Source organism: Urocampus carinirostris, chromosome 9 (assembly GCF_059441175.1).
Source record: "Urocampus carinirostris isolate Australia breed hairy pipefish chromosome 9, RoL_Ucar_1.0, whole genome shotgun sequence".
NCBI lineage: Eukaryota > Metazoa > Chordata > Actinopteri > Syngnathiformes > Syngnathidae > Urocampus > Urocampus carinirostris.
Window position 1 is genome coordinate 38,615,960 of NC_142357.1, and position 23,140 is coordinate 38,639,099.

At 37.5% G+C, this 23,140-nt stretch overlaps 1 protein-coding gene across 1 annotated transcript in view; it reads left to right on the top strand.

Moving 5' to 3' along the window:
• Positions 1-468: 468 nt before the first annotated feature.
• Positions 469-23,140, top strand: part of apbb2a (amyloid beta precursor protein binding family B member 2a) — a 49,198-nt gene continuing 26,526 nt past the window's right edge. The window contains exons 1-8 of the mRNA XM_088343772.1: positions 469-726; positions 5,894-7,040; positions 9,448-9,620; positions 11,850-11,993; positions 12,092-12,177; positions 12,262-12,322; positions 13,494-13,640; positions 13,733-13,860. Coding sequence (XP_088199898.1) covers positions 5,927-7,040; positions 9,448-9,620; positions 11,850-11,993; positions 12,092-12,177; positions 12,262-12,322; positions 13,494-13,640; positions 13,733-13,860 — 1,853 coding nt within the window. The 5' untranslated portion in view covers positions 469-726; positions 5,894-5,926. The remainder of the gene's footprint in view (positions 727-5,893; positions 7,041-9,447; positions 9,621-11,849; positions 11,994-12,091; positions 12,178-12,261; positions 12,323-13,493; positions 13,641-13,732; positions 13,861-23,140) is intronic.

Here is a 23,140-nt window from a genome sequence, read left to right on the forward strand (position 1 = left end):
CTAGGCAAAAATACATGAACTGCCATACCATTGTTAATTTGTATTAATTAAAATCATAGGTCGAGAATTTTGTGTTTCTTTTTCATAGTGGAATCCATACCTAAGGTAGCCGCCAACTATTTCCGCTGTCTTGCTGCTTGGTTTTCATTCGCATTAAACAACAGTGTCATCTAGTGGTCATATATTATACACTGGGGCTTTAATACTAGTGTTATAATGACTGAAAATTTGTTGAAATAAAAAATCCACTTCAATGACGTGTGATTTTATTTCTTGACTTGCCCCACAAAAATGGCGGGTTGTACTATTTAAAAAAATGTTAGTAGTGATGTTTTATATCTGAAGAACATCCTCTTCGATGACGTATGATTAAATTACGATCGCCGGCCACTTAATGGCGGCTTTCCCTCGTCGTCCTTCACTTCCCCCTTTGGTTATCCTCGCCTCTGATTGGCTGTTTTTTTTTCTTTTTGGAGAGGAGGTCTTGATTAACCATGGTGTCGCAGAGAGAGAGAAAGAGAGAGCTCAGCTGGGCCAAGCAGAACTAGCGTTCTGGATCCGGGGTGGGCGGATGATGTGATCGGATGCGGGAGGCCCGCTTGCACCTCGGGGCGGATTTAACTTGTCAGAAAACACGCCAAGAACACGCGTGGACTTCTCAGTCGTGTCGTGGAAGTGGAGGACATCCGTGTGACCCCCCAATCACCAAAGAGGATCAAATAAAAGGTAAGAAAATATTGGATTCGAGAGGTTCACCTGGTACCGGATGTTGAGGAAATCGACTGCGTCTTCGCTGTCTTCACATTTAAAAATATTTTTTGCATTAATTCTGCCTTTATTATTTGGTGGGAAAATGCGGTAGGGAGATAGGTTGCACCTGCTATGACGTCATCGACTTTCTCAAGTTGATTTTTTCGGACTCATCTGTTGCGTTTTTTTGTAAAATCGTGACTCGGAAAAAGGAGCTCTACCGTTACCGGGAGACGTTCACGGCCCACCCAGATTGTCTAGCGGGGATGTCAATAGAAGATTTACTGTTATTTGGCCGCTCTTTTGCATTTAATTCGTATTTCAAGCGAGAAAGACGAGTTAACTCAGTCTTTAAAGGGTAATTTCTTACTGATCGCTAATGCAACTCAAAATGGCGTGCATTTAAAACTTCCATACTGCAACGAATAAACAAATTTATCCCCCGAGTCTTCAAAAATAAGGTAAATGTAATAATATTTAATTATGATAATAATAATCTGATAATTAGCCAGCCCAGTCTCCAAACACTAACTTGTGAAAATATATATAGCTAGCTATCTTAATATTCTTTAACATTTGTTATTGCATGGTCATCCTGGAGTGCCACGTCCAATCTCGTGTTAACAATATTCAAAACATTGTTACACGTGATAATTAAGACGATTTGATTAAATTTAAAAAGGGGAGCCATTGCTTGGCACAAAGTAACAAGGAGAGGAAACAAAAATCTTAGGAGCGGGATTTCCAGCCCCAGATATCAAGTGTAATTGTTTTTTTAAGATGATAAAATCATTAATCAGTTATTTTATTATATTATGTTTCACAATTCAATCATATGTAATACAAAAATGCAATACTAGTGCCATTTTTTTATTTATTTACACTTCACGGGAATTTCCAAGTTCTAAATTGAACTTATATGTATCGTGCTTATCAGACTAGAATTATTAAGTGTGTGTTTAAGAAAACCAAATAAATAACTTTATCAATTCAAAGTAATTTTTTTTCAGACAGTAAAAAGACATTCCATGTTCAATAAGGAAATACAATTCCCTCCTTCTCCATCCATCAACTGGAAACACCAAATAACACAATAATTAGAACACATTAAAGACAATATAATAACAAAATAAATGCAGGTAGAAAATTATAAAATCAAACGCTAAAATAATGAAATAAAAACCATTATTGCATGATAAATTACTCCTTAGAAGTAATTAAATTGGATTACACTTTGTTCTTAATCTTCCCTTAAGGAACAGTGGAAAGCCTCTAAAATACTATCTGAAGAATGGTCCAATTATTTTATATTATATTTTAAGAACACTGTTGGGTGAAAATCTCAGGTTTTTGTGAGTTTAGCTAATATTTCTTTGCCACAAAGATGAAAAAGCTCAACCCTGGCAGTGATGCTTTAACGCTGCAAAATGCCTCGTCATGCTCTCCGCTTCTTCCTTTAATAAGATCCCTTCTCCACTCTATTTTCTTGGCTGTAATCAAGGCCTGCGTTGTTTAAGGGGAGTGGAGGACATGTGATTGCATTAAAGGCCCAGTGTGTATTGTATAGCGACCCCTAGTTCTGAATTGAATAATAAACAATGACACACACTATTTCATAGACATGATTTTAGGTTTGGAAATTCGTACTGATATGGCACAACTTGAAGAAGCTGTCCTGTTTGGCCACCATGTTACTTCTACAGAAGCCCAAATGACCATTTTGCGAAGCTAGCTTGTCCTGGTGGTGCTTTTAGCACTTAACAGGAACTTATTGTACCCAGCTGAGCCTTGTGATGGTTGCCAAATCCCTTGATTCAGGCTTCTTTTTTTTTTTCAACTGTTTCCTTCATTAGTCACTCATCTTAGCTACTTGGCTGCATACTATGGCCCGCCGCTAGCTGCTCTTGATATTGTTAGCTGCTTCTGCCTATGTCCTTCAGTGCCACTCGCCTTTCACAGCTTGTCATGTAAGTGAACATCACAGAATCCCGTGATTAAGAATATTTGACTTTTTTCTCCTTGTTTCCTTCTCTAGCCACTCACTCATATTACCTAATTGGCCGGCGGCTATAAATCGATGCTAGCCACTATTGTTAGCTGCTGCTGCTTCATACTTCAGTGTCACTCGCCTTTCAAGGCATGTCATGCAAGTGAGCTTCGCAGAGTCCTGTGATCAAGAAATCATTGACTTTTTGGGATAGTCTCCTTCTCTAGCCACTCATCTTACCCACTTGGCTGCAGGCTATTGGTCAATGGTAGCCAGTATTGTTATTTTTTTCTGCTGCAGCTTTTTCCTCTATTTTTACTCGCATTCTGCAGCTGTTAATGCTAGCAAATGTCACAAAATCCAGGCATTTGGTGCGTTTTTCTTCTCAATTTCCTTTTCTACTCACTGCATGTTATGGCTCACCGATAACCGCTTTTGTTAGCTACACCCTGTCAATGAAGCATGCTTTGTTCTTTAGTGTCACTTGCCTTCCAAAGCTGCCTCTGCAAGGCATCTGTCACTTGTCATTTTTAGCTTTTTATCCATGGTTTCCTTCTCTCGCCACTCACGGAGGCTATTGTACGTGAGTTTTGTGATTTAAGGTCCCGATGCTTGATAAATTCTGCCTTCTTCTGACTAAAAACCTTAGTAGAAATTGTATCTTATCCCGATAGCTGCTAAAGTTAGCCACTTATACCAGCTCTGACCAACTCCAGGAAATGGCTGTTTTAGCTGCTCCTTGTGTATCCCTCTAAAATTCATCTTTTCTCAGGCAAAACATTTGGAAGTGTAATGCTTTGGCCTTTCGGGATGTGTCTTCTTGCAATGTTTCAGCTTCATACTAAGCTCGAAAGACTTCTTGTCAGGGATTATTTCGCACTGTCACTTTATGCTTGGCACCTCAGGCAGGTGTTTGACATGGACGCTTACGAAAACATGAGATCAATGCGTGTTGTGTTTACTGTCATACTAGAAATGTGGACGGATGAGCCACGATCTGACGATGCAGGTACCTGTTGTGGAGTCTCGAGTGCGCATTCAGCACAAAGCGAGCAATGTTGTTTTGTTCCCGAGACCAAAGTGAAAAGCGGGCGGGCCCCGCATTAAAACATGCAGACTAAGGGATTCTATAGCTCCTGGGCAGCTCGGTTTCTTCGATTCCCAGGATTGTTGTCTTGCTTTAAAATCTGCTGTTTGTGTTTTTTCCATACTTGTAGAAAAGACATGGGCAAACCACAGCCCTCGAGCCATATACGGCTTTTGAATTTATAATCTTAAAAAAAATTGGTTGGAAAATGTTTAAAATGACTTAAAATGTTTCCCCATTTCTGTTCAATGCCAACGTTTCGGCAATGGGTGGCGCAATCAAACAAGATTTTCCCATCCTTTTATTCCATTCCAAGCTGCACAATAGATATACATGTAGGTATGAGTGACTGCTAAGCACTGAATACGCAGAACCAATCTTGCAGCTTCACTTTTATTTTCACTTGGCTGTTGACAGGGTTGGGTAGGGGTAAAATTATGACTCACAACACGTGGTAAGCTTTCTCTCCTTTCTTTGATCTCTTTGATCTCCGGCAAAACTAACATAAAATGTGACAGAAGCAAAATGAAAATAAATCCAAACAGCTTGCCAAGCCTGCACAAAATGTAGTAATTTTATTCATATTTAGTTTCTTTTGTCTTTTATTAGTATATTTGGTATTGGAATAATCCAAAAGTAATTGAAAGTAATCCAGTTAAAGTAACCCTACCCAACCCTGGCCGTTGAATACCTCCTCTAAAACTAACTAGTTTCTTGGAGCAATTTAACAAAATTTTTCGGACTATAAATCGCCTCGGATTATAAATCGCACCAGCCAAAAAATGCAAATCTAAGAAGGAAAAAACATAAGTCAGCCCCCCGGGATAAGTTTGAAAAAAAACCCGCGACTTATAGTTCGGGAATTACGGTAATCAAAATGTCTTTTTTTTTTTGTTTGTTTGTTTTTTTGTACAAAATGACGCCATCTTTTTAGTCTTTTAACAACCCCATTTTTTTAAACAACCCCTTTTCCGTTTTACATAAATTATTGTGATTTTGTGGAATGGCAACGTTTTCTCAGTTCACTTTCTACAAAAAGACAGTTTTGGGGAGCTTTTCAAAAGTAAAACCTATATTTGAATACATTTATCCAGTTTTGGTGTTTATTTGTACAACATGATCTTTTTTTTCTTTCTCTTTTTTTTTTTCACAAAAATCTTATTTATTTCTTATATATTTTTTAAATAACGTTTAGAAAAACAGGAAAAATACTCTTAATTGAATCCAAGCAAAATTCACTCGTAGTAAAGAAACAAATGGAAATTATTTTAAGACACTGAAATAAAACTGATCCTTAAAAATTTGCAATAAAAATCAACAAATGGGAAGAAAAATACAATTACAATTTTCGACAAGTCAAATGCAGTTTTAAAAATGAGAGGAAATTATAATTCATAAAATCCAATATATGAATAAACATCAAATATAAGCCTTACACAAAAGAACGGCGATTAAAAATTGACTTTATTGCTGTCATCATCTCCCTTTTTTAATAACAATCCCAATCGTCACTTGGTTACAGCAATGCATCTTGGCGAGGGTAGCGATTCGTGTGCTTCATATTTCTTGACAATGGAACACTTTGATTCCATGGTTATGATGATTTTGCTTCTCCTTTTAGTATCACTGCAAGCCTTGTGACACATGCTAAAAAAACACAGTACAAAAAATACACTATTGTATGGGCGAATCGCTAAGTCATTATACATCACGCAAGATTCTGAACTGAATAGCACAAAGGGCATTGTGGGAAGGAGTTCAGCCAATAGCATATCAGCATTTTAATGATGACGTGACGCAAACTGTTAACAGACCAGCATCTATATGATGTCGAACGTTAGCAGATGAGCATCTTAGAAACGTAACTTGGAATACAGTACACACAAACACTGCAAACTTTTCGAGCATGTGAAAAAATTTGTTGTATATGGTGGCGAAAATGCCGTAAGGAGGGGCTGATAAAACATTGTATTCCACACTGTAAAGTTAAAACGTTGTAAGGTGGCACCAAATCCTGGGGGGCTACTGTTTAAGTCAAACAAGTAATGTTTGGTTTTGTCTCCCAACAGGTTTATCCTTTAGTAGCATTCGTCCAATAAGCCATGATGTCAGTACAAACCCCGTCACTCTGCCGCTCTGGCTCCTCCCCCTCCAACGTGGGTCAAGCCAATCGCGGCATTTCCTCGGCCACGCCCCCCACTTCACTCAGCCTGCGCTCATCCTACAACCAATTACTCGGACGTGACGTCATTAAAGAGTCAGACAGCGGAGGCGCTTCGGCCACTTTGCCCAAGAGCCGTCACAGGAATCTTGACAACATGTCATCCAGGAACCAAAACAGGGGACGGGGCTTGCCCACAAAGTCCTCCTCCAGTTCTGCCCTCTATTCTTTCTCCACCAACCCAAAACTAGCAAAAAACGGCGCCAACATGCAAAGACGTGCTGAAAGTCAGCAGTTGGAGCTGAGTCGAGCCAACACGGAGAGCAAAATCCACAACGCCGATAACAACAATTCCGACTGGCCCGAGTTGGAGAAGGATAATTCCTTGCCGACTCCCTTCAGGAGACGGACAAAAAGCTTCTTGGAGTATAACAACAAGGACTGGGGGGACAAGGAGGAGGCCGAGCCCTTCTTGGAGAAGGAGCAGACTAACTCTGATAAGGAGAGGGAGAACCAGGAAGAGGAGAAGGCAAGTGGCAAGGAGGAGGCAGTCCCAGTGGTAAAAGAAGAAGAAGAGGACAAAGGAGAGGATGCAGAACAGGAAAAAGAAGATTCACCAGCACCTGCAAGACAACCTCTCCTTCCAGTGGTTCTGGAAGCCCCACTGTGTTCTTCCTCATCTTCATCCTCCAGCCCAGACTGGGAACCAGAGACCCACCAGACCCCATCCCACCTGGGATGCATCTCAAGTCCCAGAAGCCCCGCAAAACCTCCTCGGAGCTCCCAGCCCAGAGTCATCAAGGTGGAACTGCACCCCAACGACGAGGACCAGTTCTTGCAGCAGGCCTCCCCAAAGCTGGTCCGGTCCAGCGAGAAAAACACACCGACCCGGAACCGGCCTTGCCCCGCCCTGCCTGAGGCTAGGCCAGAACTCGGGTTTCCTAGAGTGAGTTTGAGGATGGATATGACTCCTGATACTCTGTCAGAGGATGAGGACTCTAGTTGGACCACTTTGTCCCAGGAATCACCTTCTCCTCAAAGTCCGAAGGAGACAGGTCAGTTTTTGTTCGGGAATGCAGATGTGAATTCATCTGGTTTTGGGATATCCATCTAAAAATAATCTACCAAATAATCTATTCCAAGGGTCTCCAACGTGGTCCCCACAAGCTCCGGTTGTCTCTTTAGAGCACCTTATCTGGCGAACCAATTATGAAAACAGTTATGTGTCGTTGGAATTTTTGAAGAGATTTTTTTTTTGGGGTGGGGGGCAGATTTAATTAATTTATTTATTTATTTATTCGTAATTTTTATTTTCCTTCTCTCTAAAAAATGTTTTATATTTTAGTATTTAGTCGGGCCTCTCATGCATTATGAAGAGAAAGAGAGGAGACATGACCAAATGGCGCTTCTATTTTTGAAGAAAATCAAAATATATTCAGATTCCAAGGATCTTTTTTAAATTTAAGATTTCTTTAATTTGTTAGACTGTATATTTTACAGTTTTTTTTAGGACCTCACACACATTATGAAGAGGCGGATAGGAGACACAACCAAGTAGTGCTACTACTTCTATAGATAATAAAAATATATTGTTAGATGCTTAATATCTGTTTTTAAAATGTATTTTATATTTTAGTATGAATTGGTGCTCAACGCACATCATGAAGACGTAGGAAGGAGACACGACCAAGTTCTGCTGCTACTATAAAAAATCAAAATATTTCTTATGATGGACATGTATGTTTATAACATGTTTTTAACTTTAAAAAAAAGTTTATATTTTAGTATTTAGTAGTGCCTCGTGCACATTATGAAAATGTAGAGAGGAGACAAGGCCAAAATGTGCTACTACTTCCATAGAAGAACAAAATGTAATCAAATAAAGAACACTAATGCTAAGAATCTTCCCAACAAGTAGTGTTGGCTGATTCATTACTCTATAGTGATTAAGTTACTCACTATCAGGTCTTTTTTTATTCTTTATGAAGAGAGGGGACACAACCAACGAGTACTTTTACAGAAAATCTAAATGAATTCTAAAATAATTAGAATCTTTTTTAAATTCATATTTGTTTTTTTATTTTGTTTTACTATTTACCGGTGGCCTTGGGGGTATGGCGCCCGCCCCGAGACTGGGAGGTTGAGGTTCAAGCCTCGGCCGAGTCATACCTAAGACTTAAACATTGGTACCCGTTGCCTCCCTGCTTGGCGTTCAGCATTAGGGGTTGGAATTGGGGGGTTTGGTCACCTAATGACTCCCAACACCTCAGTTTGGTTGAGCGAGGGGCTGGGAATCCCCTCCTCTGAATCAATCTCCCAAAAAAGAGTCAGAAAGGACTCTAGCCACCTCCCACTAGGGGGATATAGATAGATAGATAGATAGATAGATACTTTATTCATCCCCGAAGGGAAATTCACTTTTCCAGCAGCATCCCTGAGCTGAGAACAATCGAAAATAACACGGCTGTGATGTATATATATAATTTACCAGTAGGGCCTCATGCACATTATGAAGACAGACACAGGGTTCCCGCGGATCCTTGAAAAGTCTTAAAGGCCATTGAATTCGTTATTCTAAAAATAAGGCCTTAATTGGATTAAAATGTCTTTAATCGAGTCTTAAAATGTAAGGATTTATATTTGTTTGAACTTAAGTTGGAGTAAAAAAGTCATTTTTCTTGCATGATCAAAATGCTTCATGAATGTAGCAGATGAGAATTTGGAATTAGTAGTTATCCGCCGTTTTTTAAAATATCCTTTTTACGTGTTGTTTTCCATGTCTAAAATTTTGAATAACACGATGTTTTGAGATGGAAAGTTTTCAACCGGAGCAAAATATGATCTAATTCTTGTGGTGTTTTTTTTTTGCTTTTGTTTGTCTGTTTCAATCTGTTCTTGAATTTAATTTCAAAACTAATTAAAAAGTCTAAAAAAAAAAATCTTAAATTTAACTCTCCTTAAGGTGTAGGAGCCCTGGGTAGAGATGAGACACGGCCTAGTTATGCTAGTATATCCATAGAAATTTAAAATATATTCTAATGATAGACATAAAACCTAAAATCTTTCTAAAAAATATTGTTGGCTGATTCAATGTTATAGCGTGGCATCAAGTGACTAATTATCATCTTTTTTTTTTTTTTTTTCGATAACTGCAACATCATATTTTGCCATTATCGATTCTATAGCCCTAGGTCCAATTGTTTGCCTGCATCCTTGGAAATAGTTAAAGGATGTTTAATACAAATGGAAAACGACGCAGAATGATCCCGAATGGAAACATTGAAAGAAAATGAGCAGAGGCCATCGCCTTAAGGGCACTGCTGTAAGGGATGAGGACAAAGTTGCCATGGCAACGCAAGCTTTAACGATTCCCTTGCCTCCTCCCTCTGCAGACACACACATAAAAATGATGTTCTGTTCTCCATGTCTAACAGTTTTCCCCCCTTTTTTTTGCCGAATTAGCCGACGTCTGGGGCGAAGAGGGGCTGCCCCCAGGCTGGCGGGAGATCTCGGACTCGTCCGAGGTTTATTTTTGGCACGTCCCCACCGGCACCACTCAGTACCATCGACCTGTCGCCGCCGGCGACACCGAAAACGAACCAAAAGAGGACGACTCACTACGGCCGCCCAATGAGGTCAGATGGGAAAAATGCAGGACACGCTTTGCCCACTCAGTGGCAGTGTTTTTGGTTTGAACAATTTTATTGACACTATTAACAGCAAATAAACAATTTTAACAGCAATTAAGCATATTCACAATTTCGTTATATCTGACAATTTGACGTTTTAACAATTTTTTTCCGACCTTTTTAACAGCAATTAAACACACAATTTCATTATATCACATCCCAACAATATGAGTTTTTATCGACACTTTTAACAGCAATTAAATACATTCACAATTTCATTATATCATATTCTAACAATATGAGGTTTGAACAATTTTTATCGACACTTTTAACAGCAGTTAACCAATGTGTAAAGGGCAATACTATTGTGCAAGGGCATAGCTCTGTCTTCTCAAGTGGGATTTCTTCCCACCCTCTCAAGCAGCATCCTCCAGTAGGACAGATGTGAAAGACCCTGGAAGAAGAGTTTCATAAATACGTGCTTGTTGGATTTTTTTTTTCTGTGGGGAACATTTTAGTACTCACGGTGACCACTTTTAACAGTTAAGAAAACTCTATGGCCAGAAAAGGGTAGCATTGCAAATCTCTCGCAAATTGCAAAGAATAAAGAATTTAAAGTTGTGGTCCGGGATTTGAAGACTTAAGGCTAAAATCATGAAGAAAATATTACCCATATTTTTAGTATAATTTATCTATTTTCTCTAGCAAATTTTGACGATCTTAAAAACAAGTCAAATGTTATGATATGATTCATTGTATAACATGTTGCTAGTTGTTTTATTTTCTTATACTGAATATTTAACAAAACAATTTATTGCTAAATTCAACAAATAATATTTAAAATAAGATTATTTTTGTTTGATGGTTAAGAATGTTCATTTTTTGTTATTATTTATCTTGTCTTTCTTTTTCAACTATTTTTTCTTGCAAAATTAGACAAATAATCTTTTAAATTGGACAGTTTTGGATAGGCTTTTATGACAGTAAATGTCGCTAATTTTGTTTTATTATTCGTCTTAATTTACTGAGTTTAACTCGTGTTTTCTAGCTAAATTTGACAATTATTTAAAATGGGACATTTGTTATGCTATAAGAAAAAAACGCTCATTTTAAATACCTAATTAGATTTGTAAAAAGGAAGAAGAAAATACAATAGAGCAAAAAACGTCATCACATGGTCAAAAAAAGTAGGAGGAAGTATTCACTATTTTAATTTTTTTTTAAAACAAGAAAAGCAAACATCTGTCATTTAAAATATTTGATTGAAAACTTATAATTTTCATATTTTACCAAGAAATTAATGAAAACTTATAAAAAAAAATGAAGTAATTATCCATTGGAATTATCAAAACTTGATCAAGTCAGAATAAAAAGAAAATTTGTCATCCATAATATTTTGTTAGCAAATGTATAGCTCGTTTTTCTTTTCTAAAGAAACCATTAAAAGAATTTGTAAAAATAGAAAGAAAATCTTAAATGAATAAAACTTTATCAAATCAGAAGAGTAAAGAATTAATACTTAGTAAATCGATTAAAAAAAAAACAGAATAAAAACTGGAATAAAAAAACAATGAATACGTAAAAATTAGAAATTTAAATATCAATAATTAATACATACATTTTCAAACATGTAGTACAATTCATTCTAAATGATAAATAAAAAGTAAGAAATATTGTATCACAAAAGTACTTATTTAATGTTTTTCATATTTTACCAATGAAATTATTACAAAATATAAAACAAAAATTAAAAATATATATTAAAATGTGTAAAACTATGAAAAAAAATATTTCACAATTTTTTATTTGAAATTAATTCTATAGTAAAATGAGAAATAAATGTAAAAAATGTAGTAAAAAGAAAAAAAAAATCTTAAACAAGCCAATCTTTATAAGATCAGATGACATAAATATAATGTGATAAATATTTCATTATGAAAAACATATTAACGATTTTACCATATCCATAATTTCAAATATAGCAAAAACAGGCTCAAAAATCTTAAAATCAAGTCAAATCAGAAAAAACTTATGCTAATTGAAGGAAAAATTATTTATTTTTTAACCTTGAGAACAATCCTTATTTATAATGTGTTTCTCATAGAAGACCTACTCAAATTGTGTCAAAAAAGAAAAGAAAGAATAATCGTTTCAATCCATATTCAGAAGCAAGGACGTTATATATATATATATTATTCATATTTAAGCTTTCCTTGTTATTTTTCTTCTCGATAGCGCCCCAGCAGTTTAGTCTCAGACAGTTCTGTGGAGCCGGTTCCCTCCCCCACCAGTTCTTCCCCAACCTCACCCACTCCTTCCCCTGTCGATGACATCATCTATCCTGCACACAATCCCAACAGCGCCACCCGCACCATCAATGTAAGCTTTTTCCTTATTCCTCGTCAGAAATACTCTTTTTAATGCATGAAATGAAAGAGTTGCAGAATGATTTCACTCCACCATTTTTTGGTTTCCAGGATCTGAAGGATTTCCCAATCTATCCCGACCCAAGTCTGAAGGCTTTCGAAGGGGCCACGCTTCGCTATGCTTCCCTCAAACTCAAGTAAAAACTGCAATCAAACTCTTGCTGGTCTTGCCACTGTTTATTTTCTCTAAATTAAGGATTTAATATCTGTATTTTGTGCAGCCCGCCTGCCCCACTGGAAACCGTCGACCTCAACAATCCTTTTCCTGATCCAGACGCAATGGTGAGATTAACTATGTCCAACACTTTTTTGGGTGGGGAGTATCTAATTCAAAAGGAGATTTTACAGTTATAACATTGGAAAAGGAGACTGAAAGAAAGAAATGAAGGGAGGGAAGAAGGAAGAGGAGGGAGGAAGGATGGAGGCAAAGAATGAGTTAGGGTAGTAAGAAAGGAGGAAGAAGGTTAGAGAGAAAGAAAGGATGGAGGCAAAGGAGTCAGGGTTTAAATAAGGATGGGAGAAGGGATGAAGAGGAAGCAGGGGAAGGAGTTAGAAGAAAGAAAACAGGGAAAATGGGAGAAAGGAGGTGAGAAGGGAGCAAATGGGAAGCGGGATGAAAGAGGAAGAAAAAGAGGGGAAGAAGGATAATGGGAGGAAGGGGAAGTTGAGGAGGCAGGGGAAGAATGGAGGAAAAGGGGAGGACAGGAGGAAGAAGAGGGTTGGTGGGAAGAAAGAAGGCAAGAAGGAAGGAGGTAAAACGGTTAGGAAAAAGGGAGCAAGGGAAAGCAGAGAGGAAAGATGAAGGAAGGGGAAGGAGTGAAGAGGAAGAAGTAAGGGAAAAAGAAGGAAGGAATAAGGGAAGAAAAAGGAAAAATATAAGAAAGGAAGAACCAAAATGAAAGAAAGAAAGAAAGCGAGAGAATAAAATGGTGAACGAAAGAGATAGAAATATAGATACAGTAGATGGATAGAAAGAGACAGAGAATAAATGAGAATACAACAAACAAGAGAGCGAGAAGAAAGAATGAAATGGAAACAGTGAATGAAAGAGATCGAAAAAATGAAAGCAAGAAAGAAGGACACAGAACAGAAGAGAGAATGAAATAAAATAGAAGGAAGGAAAGAAAGAAATAATTAAAAAAAACATTAGAAATAGAGAATAAAAGAGCGAGAAAGAATTAAAATAATGAAATCATCCTGCAAAACAATTATAAAAACAGAATCCAAAATAATCTGTTAATATCTGTGAAGCAGGAAACAAAGCTGAAAAAAGATGGCAAAAAGCTAAACCTAGGTAGAAAGTTACTGTCAGGGCTAATAAGAGTCAGGTGTGGGGAGTTTGGAAGCAGGTGTGTGCAGTTCCGCCACTCCCCTCCAGTTGGCACCTTCTGGCATGCCACAACCCGACAACACCATTAAAAAATAAATGACAACTCGAATTTGTCGATTGCAGTCGTTCCCAGTGCGGTCATTGGGCTGGGTGGAGATGTCTGAACAGGATTTATGCGACGGCAGGAGCAGCGTGGCCGTCCACCATTGCATTCGACAGCTTTCCTACTGCAGGAGGGACATCCGAGACTCGGCCGGAGTCTGGGGAGAGGTCGGTTAGCGCACAAGTCCTAAAGTAGGAGTGGCTAGAGAAGGAAACAGTGGGACAAAAATGTTAATGTAGTTTGTCACTTTATTTTGAAGGGGAAAGGGATGCTCCTGGTGCTCCAAGAGCGTATGTTGATTCTTTTGGACCCAGAGGATCAAAGTCTCCTTCACTCTCAGCCAATCAGCAGCATTCGTGTGTGGGGAGTCGGCCGGGACCATGACAGGTACATTTTAATGTTTTTTGTTTTATTTTGGGGTGAGGGTGCTTGGTTATTTGATAGACATCTAACTCCATTGGCAGAAAATTTTGATCATTTTTTTGGTTTAATTGTTAATTTTTTTAATTAGATATTTGTCATGAAATGTTGATTGGGTGGTTGGATCCCTTAACCACACGGTTGTAGGGGCACCAATGCCGCTCCATTTCTTGTGGTGTGTCTTGGGCAAGTACAGCCTGGTGGCGCCCATTGTTTCCTTATTTTAATACATTTTTCTTTGTTATTTCATGAGTTTTGTTGCAAGGATTTTGTATTCAATACATTTTCTTAATTATTATTGTAATACATACTTTATTAGTTATTTTTGTTCTTATTCCCATTTTTTTCTGTTTCTTCTATATTTAGTTTACATTCATTGTAATTCAAAATAAATAAATGAAATAAAAAGATCATTCTTTGAATAAGAAATATTTTTGTAATTTTGTTCATTTTAGGTAGAAATCATTTTTATTCATTATTTTTCTTTAAAACTATATTTAAAATAAATTTTTCATTTCAATTTTTTATTGTATACTTAAATCTTTTTGACACGTGTTTATGAAGTATTTCATTTATATTTCAATATATTTTTCATTTAGTTATTTAAAAAAGTTATATTAATTATTTTTAAATCTATTTTTTAACTGTTATTGTATTAAAAAAAAATTTTTTTTCTTATTCCCATTATTTTTTTTTGTTTCTTAGATATTTCATTTACTTTCATTGTATTTTTAAATAAAAAATATCGTCCTTTAAATAAGAATTTTTTTTTTTAATTTTGCTAATTTTAGGTAGAAATCATTTTTATTTATCCCTTATTTTTCCTATTACTAATTAACTTCACTTAAAATTGTTTTTATATCCTTTATTGTAGTATGATTTTTTTACATGTATTTATAAAGTATTTTATTTATGTTTTAATACATTTTTTGTTTAGTTATTTTATTATTTATTTTTGTGTTGATTATGTATTTTGTATCTATTACTGTATTAAATATTTTTATTTTTTTATTTTTTCCTCTTCCCATTCTTCATTATTTTGTGTCTTTGATATTTTAGCCATTTTCTACTTCATCTTTTAAAATGACAAAGATCATCTTTAAAACAAGCTAAATTATTTTTTGTACCAGGAGGTGGAAAATGTTGCACATTTTAGGTTTCTTATTAATTTCATTTTTGTTTTTGTTTTTTGTAATGAACTATGCACCGGTATTATTAAATGCATTTATATAATGCTTTTTAGGAATATTCAATTTATACTTAATTGTTTATGCTCATTTTTGGGTTTTTATTTATCATTTAGAATGGATTTTAATGATTGAAAATGCCTTATTAATTATTAATATGTACAATTTTTATTCATTCGTATTCATTGTTTTTTTATCCTTCATTGTTAAATCGATTTAATAAGTATTATTTAATTCATTATATATATATTGTGTATAATCTAAAAAAAAATTCAATTCTATTTGTGATAGGATATTCTGATGTGTAATACAGAGTATATGTCGCTAGAGGGCAATAGAATCAAAGCCATTTGCTGGTTGGAGTTGGCAAGTTTTTTTTTCCTGTCTTTGCATTTTGGAGAATATCCTTGACATATGACAAATCATGAATTATTTGCATTTTCACATGTATCAATAAGAGATGCTTAAAACTACTTTAGAGACCGATAACTTTAATTTTAGTGCAATTTATTATTTATTGTTTCATTTATACTTTTTTTATTGGGATAATTATGAGAATACCTTTCTTTCCTTTGTAGTTTATTCACTGGACACCTGACTACATGTTTAGAATGTTTTGTTAAATAAGAAAAAAATATTGTAAAAAATGAATATTTGTTTAGGAAGCGCTTTTTTGAACAAAGAATTTTAGATTTAAAAAAATCTGAGCTTTTTTAGTTAAATGAGGAAAGAAATTATAAAAAAAGAATTATTACAAAGACATTTTTTTTGTTTTGTTTTCAGTAATAATAATACTAATAACTATTATTACTATTATTATATTTTAATGATATTAAGTTTAGATAAAAATAATTTCACTAACCCAAAAATTAATCATGTTTTTAAAATCTGAAAAAAAGTGTTTAAAAAAGCAGATCTCCTTTAATTAAATAAGAAAAAAAAATCAAAAACAATGATTTTTCAAGACAATATTTTTGCTTCTTTTCGATCGTAGAATAATTACAATATGATATAATTTTAATAATAATTTCAATAATAATAATTCAACACACAAAAAAGATTCAAATTAAATTACAAAACAAGAACTCGACTTTACAGTGTGTATAAAAATAATTACAGTTTTATTTATTTTTATATATTTTTAATATTGAGATAATTATGGCCAGATCTTATTAGTAGTATGATAAAATATGTGCATCTATTTTATTACTTTTTTATTCATAATTTGATATTTGTATTAATATTTGTGTTATTATTACTCTTATTATTAATGTGTTAAATGTTTAATTAATATTTATTCATTATTTTTTTCTTATTCCCATTCTTATTTGCCTATTCTTTCTTTAGATTATATTACATTTTATTAGCTTTTTCAACCTAAAAATAGAATAGACTAAATTGTAAAACAAGATATGTGTTAATATTTTTTTCACTTGACTTTACACAGATAATTTTTCTTTGAAGATGATTATGTTAAATGAGAAAAAAGTATTTTAGGCTATTTTTAGGAGTAATTTTCTTCTTTTTTTTTTTCAATTTTTTTCAATTTTTTTTTTTTTTTTTTTGCAAAAGAAAATAAATTTTAATTTTCTCTGTTTATCTCAATTCAAACTGAATGACAAACACCACTCACACCCTCCTCCCCGGCACCTCCACCGTTCATAAATCGGGCGGGGCCGAGGGGGGGAAACGGGAACCGGCGGTCCCTCGATGAAGTCATGCATCTATATCGGGACCACTCAGCAAGTCCGAGTACCTGAGCACGCATGTGTGAAGTTCTGGTCCGGTTCTCCCGTCTCCATCCCTCATTTGGGGCTGCTCCTTTTGTCTCCCGCATCCCTGTCGTGTGATTGGCTGCTAGCCTCAGCATCTTCCTCCCTCCGCTTCTCCCGCACTTTCTGCCGGACCGGAGAGAGAAAGCGAGCGATAGCGGCACTTTTAGACAGATGCTGACTTTAACTGAGGGAAGATGCATCCCTCCTAGTTTTGACTCTGAGGAGTGAGAGAAGAGCGAAGGAGAATTTGAAAAAAAGAAGAGAAGGGTGTATCGAGGAATGGGACAGGAGCAAAGGAGTTAACTGGGCGAGGAACGAGTTAGTGACGTGGCCGGCATGTCCGCATGTGTGAGTATTTCCCATTTCTCATCCATCGCTTTCATGCCGCCGAGCAGATGTTTGCAGGGTGGGGGGATACAATGCAAAAAGAGCAGGGAATGAACGGGGTTGGTGCGGAAAACAGGATTAATGTAGAAGTGCTGCAGGGGGGCTTCAAAGTGCACGTGCTGGAATTGTGCTTTCATTTCCCTCTGCTCTTGCAAATAAGACGGTGTGCATTTTATTTTTGCTGTTTGAGGGGGTGGCATGTGAAAAAGTGAAGACCAACATGAATTTTATGACTGGGGAGCAGGTGAGGGAGGGGGCAGATGGTTGAGAACATCTCAAGTGTATCCTTAGTTGTACTTCGCTCGAACTGAAAGATTTTAGTTTGTCAAACATTTCATGTAGTTATCTTATGCTTACTCCGCTTCATTCGTTTAGGCTTCTTCTTGGTGTCACACTGGGTATTTGTATATTGTATTCTTTTGGCTTTATTATTGTACTGTTCTCAGCTCAGGGATGCTGCTGGAAATGTGAATTTCCCTTAGGGGATGAATAAAGTATCTATCTATCTATCTCTATCTATGACATGTGCATACCTGTCAACCTCCAGGGCTCCAGGCCCTTACAAACTGTCGTATTTTCCCTTACAAAATACTCTTACACCATATTTTTTTTTCAAACATGTTTATGTAGTTTAACATGTTACATTGTTTGTCTCATCTCATTAGCTGCACCACTTATCCTCAGTAGGGTCGCGGGGGTGCTGGAGCCCATCCCAGCAATCATCGGGCAGTGGGCAGGGGACACCCTGAACTGGTTGCCAGCCAATCGCAGGGCACACAGGGACAGACAACTCGCTCGCTCATTTACACCTAGGGAAAATTTGGACCGACCACTTCACCTGAAATTCATGTTTTTGGAATGTGGGAGGAAACCGGAGTGCCCGGAGGAAACCCGCGCAAGCACGGGGAGAAAATACAAACTCCGCACAGGAAGTCTGGAGCTGGATTTGAATCCACGCAGGAGGTTTCCAAGACATGAAATGTGCCGCACATGCACTTACCACTGCGCCGCCGTGCTGCCCTATATTATTTATGTATTTTGTTATATCATATATATTGTTAATTAACATTTTGTTGTGAGATACTGAGTTGCTCGACATGAATGAGGTTTATTATAAAAAAAAGTTCAAAAATTAAGTGGCTTGGAGGTTCACTGTAGAAGGAAAAAATACATGCAAATATAATTAAGTAGAATAATACATTTTCTTATTCATATTATTAATTCATTTTCTGCATTAAATTATTGTTGGTAATAGAATAGAATAGAATAGATAGAATAGAATATACCTTTATTGTCATTGCTACAAATGGGCTAACATATTGTGACAACGAAATTGGGCATGACACTCCAGTTTTACACATTCATAGTGAGGTATGAGCAAGAAGATAAAGGAACAGAGAAGATAATGTTATAAGACAAGGGGGATAAGGCTATAGTTATAATTTACATGGTATTTACACAAGAAATGTCGGCATGTGGGATGTTACATACAGGGTTGTCGTGATAACGTTGGTATCGTAATATACTGATTAAAGGGATAACCACAAACCTGTCTTTTTTCATTTTCTCCTTTTATACTTCCTTTTTTTCTTAACGTCTTTATACAACATAATAATTCGTAATATTATGCATCAAAGCAAGTGAGCCGTTGGAGAGCCGGCTCTCTTTAATGAGATGAGCCGAAAAAGCCGGCTCTCTTAAAAGAGACTGAGTTCCTTTCACTACACAACTACCACATGAAATTCGATGTTGAATGATGCATGATGGGAAATCCCCAGGCGGCACACGTATGCGCACAGTAGCATCAAAATGCTCACTTCGTTTGCAACGGAAAAAACGATAACGAGGTAGAGGCTACCGCGGCGAACTCGTTTGACTTGATCGATAGTGGACAAATTTGCGTTTTTCCGTACAGATTTTCTTGTGCGTCGTACACGTCTTAAAATGCATAATAAAAGTATTTTGTACAGCAAAAACGTACAGGTTGACAGGTATGCATGTGGGTGTGTGATGCACATACTGGGAGTTGTTATACATGGACTTCATTCTTTTGGTCTCTTCCTGGTGTCACAAGACATGCAGAGTTTGTGATGCATATAATTATCATGTATTCAACAATCCTGCTCTTATATGTTTACTGATAGCTTCATTCTTTTTGGCCTCCTCCTGGTGTTACAAGATATACAAGGTGCAAGACGCATACAGTTCTTATACACTCTTTCTTGTACTCGTTTTACTATGGGCCTCTTTCTTTTTGGCCTCTTCCATGTGTAACAAGACATGCAGAGTGTGTGACGTATAAAGTTATCATATATTCATTTATTTAGTATTACTATGGGTTTTATTCTTTTTTAGCTTGCTCCTTGTGTCACAAGACATGCAAGGTGCATAGAGTTATCATATATTTAGTCATATCCTAATGTATACTGACTTCTTTCTTTTTGCCCTCATCCTGGTGTCATAAGATCCTGATGTCACAAGACGTGCAGTGTGTGTGGCGGTTCAATTTCGGTGTACAACTAGATGGCTCGGCTCTTCTCATTTCCTTGAATACTTGATCAATGACGTACGCAAAACAAGCTTGTCAAGGATTTATTGAATTACGGCTTGGAAAATTATCTATTAAGGGGGTCACCATAGAATGTGTTTTGATCACGTTTTCATGCTTCAAACTTTGTTTATAAAATGCTGGGAGAGCAGCAAATCAGGGATAAAGTGTATGTGCGTAGTGGCACCACCCCGCATGCCTAAATCAATCTTGAGTGTCTGTTGTTTTAGTTGTTCTGGATTAAACGAGGCCCATGGATTTTTTTTTTTTAAATAAGGGAATAAATTAATTTCATTTGAAAAGCAAATAAGGGACACCTGGTTGAAATTTATTTGATAAAATTCAAACCAAAAACATACACGCCATCTTAGAATTTGAAATAAAATTGTCACGGTTGTCATGGCACCCAATTGGCCCCACCCGTGCGTCATGGTTGCCATGGCGCCCAATTGGCCCCGCCCGGGTGGCGCCAGCTGGAGCTCGTTGACGGATTGGCTCCCTGTCAGTATTTAAACTCCAGTCAGTCCCCCTTTTGTCGGTTCGTCTGCGAATTTCCCTTTTTACACGGCAAGCCCTTTTTCACCTGTCCTGTGTTTTTGCTCCTGTTTTTCTCGCGCTTCGATCTGTTTGATCTCGACCACGACTGTTCTCCCGTCCCGAATTATGACCTGATTTAATCTCGACTACATCTATTCCCCCGCCCCGAATAACGATCCATTTTTTATCTCGACCACGTCTACTCTCCTCTCCTGGTTTTTGCCTTTTTTCCCTACTCGACACCGCCATCGCTCGCCACGAAAGTCCCACTTCCGGGTCTGACGAGCAATCGTGTGTGCGCTCCTTTCCCTTCTCCCCAATAAAACTGGGAGTAATGTTACGCGAGTGGGTCCTGTTTCCTGTTCTAGTCCTGACAAAAATAGAGCCTGAATAAGTGTATGGAATACCTGTTAACATGGTGCAGTGGTTTGCATAAGCACCTAGCACGTGAAACGTCCCAGTTCGAGACTGGGTGATGGGGCACCACCTGGCTGTACTTGCCCAAGACACACCACAGGAAATGGCGTCTTTACGACCCTAGTGGTTAAGAAATCCAACCCACCATACATGACTGACATTCCTGATAATGTCCATAATGACGTAATATATTAAGAGTATTTCAGGTAACTGTAGCGTAAAGAATATGCTTACCAAACCATCTGCTACACTACAAATCACTATAATCCAATAAAATCTTCATCTTCGGTGTCACTTTTACCGGTAAACAACTCCCCCAACTTGGGAGGTGCACGATGCGCCGCTTCCTCTTTGCGTCACTTATGTCAGACTCATTATCACTTCTATTCCACCCTGGTCATCCTGGAAGGGGGATTACCACTTGTGAGGCCCCTTCTCAAGGTTTCTTTTTTCCTCACGCTGAGGTTTTGAGTTTTTCCTTGCCTGCATGTTGGTTTAAGATCAAGCGATGGTGTAATTGTAATCCTGTTCAGTCCTTTGAGACATTTTTGTGATTAACGGCTATACAAATAAACGTGACTTGACTTGACTTGACTCGACTTCCGCTTTTCGCCAGTCCGTTACAATTTTCTCACTAACTCCAAACTTTTCTGAAAACCTTTCTGTCCGACGACAATTTTCAGCTACATATGTCACTGTCTGCAGCTCCTTATTTGCAAAATGTGATTTTCTTTTCGGTGCCATTTTTGTTCAGCCCCTTCACAGTGGTTTTTATAAATGACCGGCAGTGTTGAAATTATCAACACAGGCCGACAACGCCCTTTTGCGGTTTAGATGGATAGATAGATAGATAGATAGATAGATAGATACTTCATCCCCGTAGGGAAATTCACACTTCCAGCAGTATCTTTGTGTTAAAAAATAAAATAATAAAAGATATAGAATACAAAAATACCCAATATAACGTGTTGATATCGAGTATTTAAATAGTGCTATGGAAAATACACACTGTAATAAAAATCGGGTATTATGCAAATGTGGGGGTGGGGTTTAATGTGGGCTTTTACTCCCCTGGGTGGAGTTAAAGAGCCTCATGGAATGAGGAAGAAATTATCTCCTCAGTCTGTCTGTGGAACAAGAAATTTACATGTGAAAAATAACTACGTGTTAATACTTTTACACATTAGTCTCACCAAAGTATAAGTCGCATCCCTAAACTATGAAAGAAAAAATCTAGTTATTGTCTGGAAAATACAGGAATTACATTTTGTAAATAAGTACATTAATATATTTGTCATATTTTTTTCTTTTGTGAATTACTACATTTTTAAAAAGGTAAAAAAAAATTTTTTACCGTTGATCCTTTTAGCCATTTTTGTGGTAGAAAGAAACAGAATTGGAAAGACTGCCACGCCTATTGGATATGAAATGAAAATGCAGAATATTCAATATTTGATACAAATGTGTACAATGACGTCGTTGATATTCAACGTGGCTCTTCTGACCTTTGCTACACAAAATAAAAGAAGCAAAACAAGCAGCCCTTGAGCGTCATAAATATTTTATGGCTGCGCACCCTCGCCATCACCTTCGTTTATGTCACTGCGACGGCTTCCTCCAGCTTTTCGGCCCCCGTCTTATTTTCTGATGTCAGGGCCCCCCGTTTGCCTTTAATTATTATGCCAGACTCATGTGTCGGCCCGCCGGGACGAGCCCAGACGCATCGGATCCACGCCGCGCTGATTGATGGCCCCTCCTTCATCACTCCCGAGTCGTTTCTTCCCCTCCGTGATCCATCAACGCCACTTGGCCGATCGTTGGGACAGGGAAGCTCAGCCTCCTGGATGGGTTGCCACGCCCACTTGGGGATGAACCCCTGAGGTCCCGCCCCCTTCCGCCCCTTTTCGGCCCGCGTTGGCATAGGTTAGCTTACCTGGTTGTCATCGGTTACCGATTCATTTTAATGTCGCCCTCGCCTCGCGCCTCTGGCTGATAAAACTCGGGTCAATAAAAATCCTTAGAGTTGAGGAAGGGGGTCATTAGGAGTGATAGTGGCCACACAGAAATGGGCAGAGTCAAGTTGCTGTCAAGACCAGAGAATGGAGACAGGACACGCTCATGTGACGTTTCTCACAAGTTTGATTAGAAGAAAGGGAGGGGGTTGCGCCTACGATCCGGGGATTGCTGGACGCGGGAAGCAGGGTCGCTCTGAAGGCGGAAGTGGGACTTCCGTGGCGAGCGATGGCGGTGTCGGGAACGGAAAAAAATGGGTCAGTAGCCGGGATAGAAGAGCAAAAAGGTGGTCGGGGTCAGGAACAAGTCGAAAACCGGGAGAGGAGAGTAGACGTGGTCGAGATCAAAACAGGTCGTAATTCGGGACGGGAGAGCAGACGTGG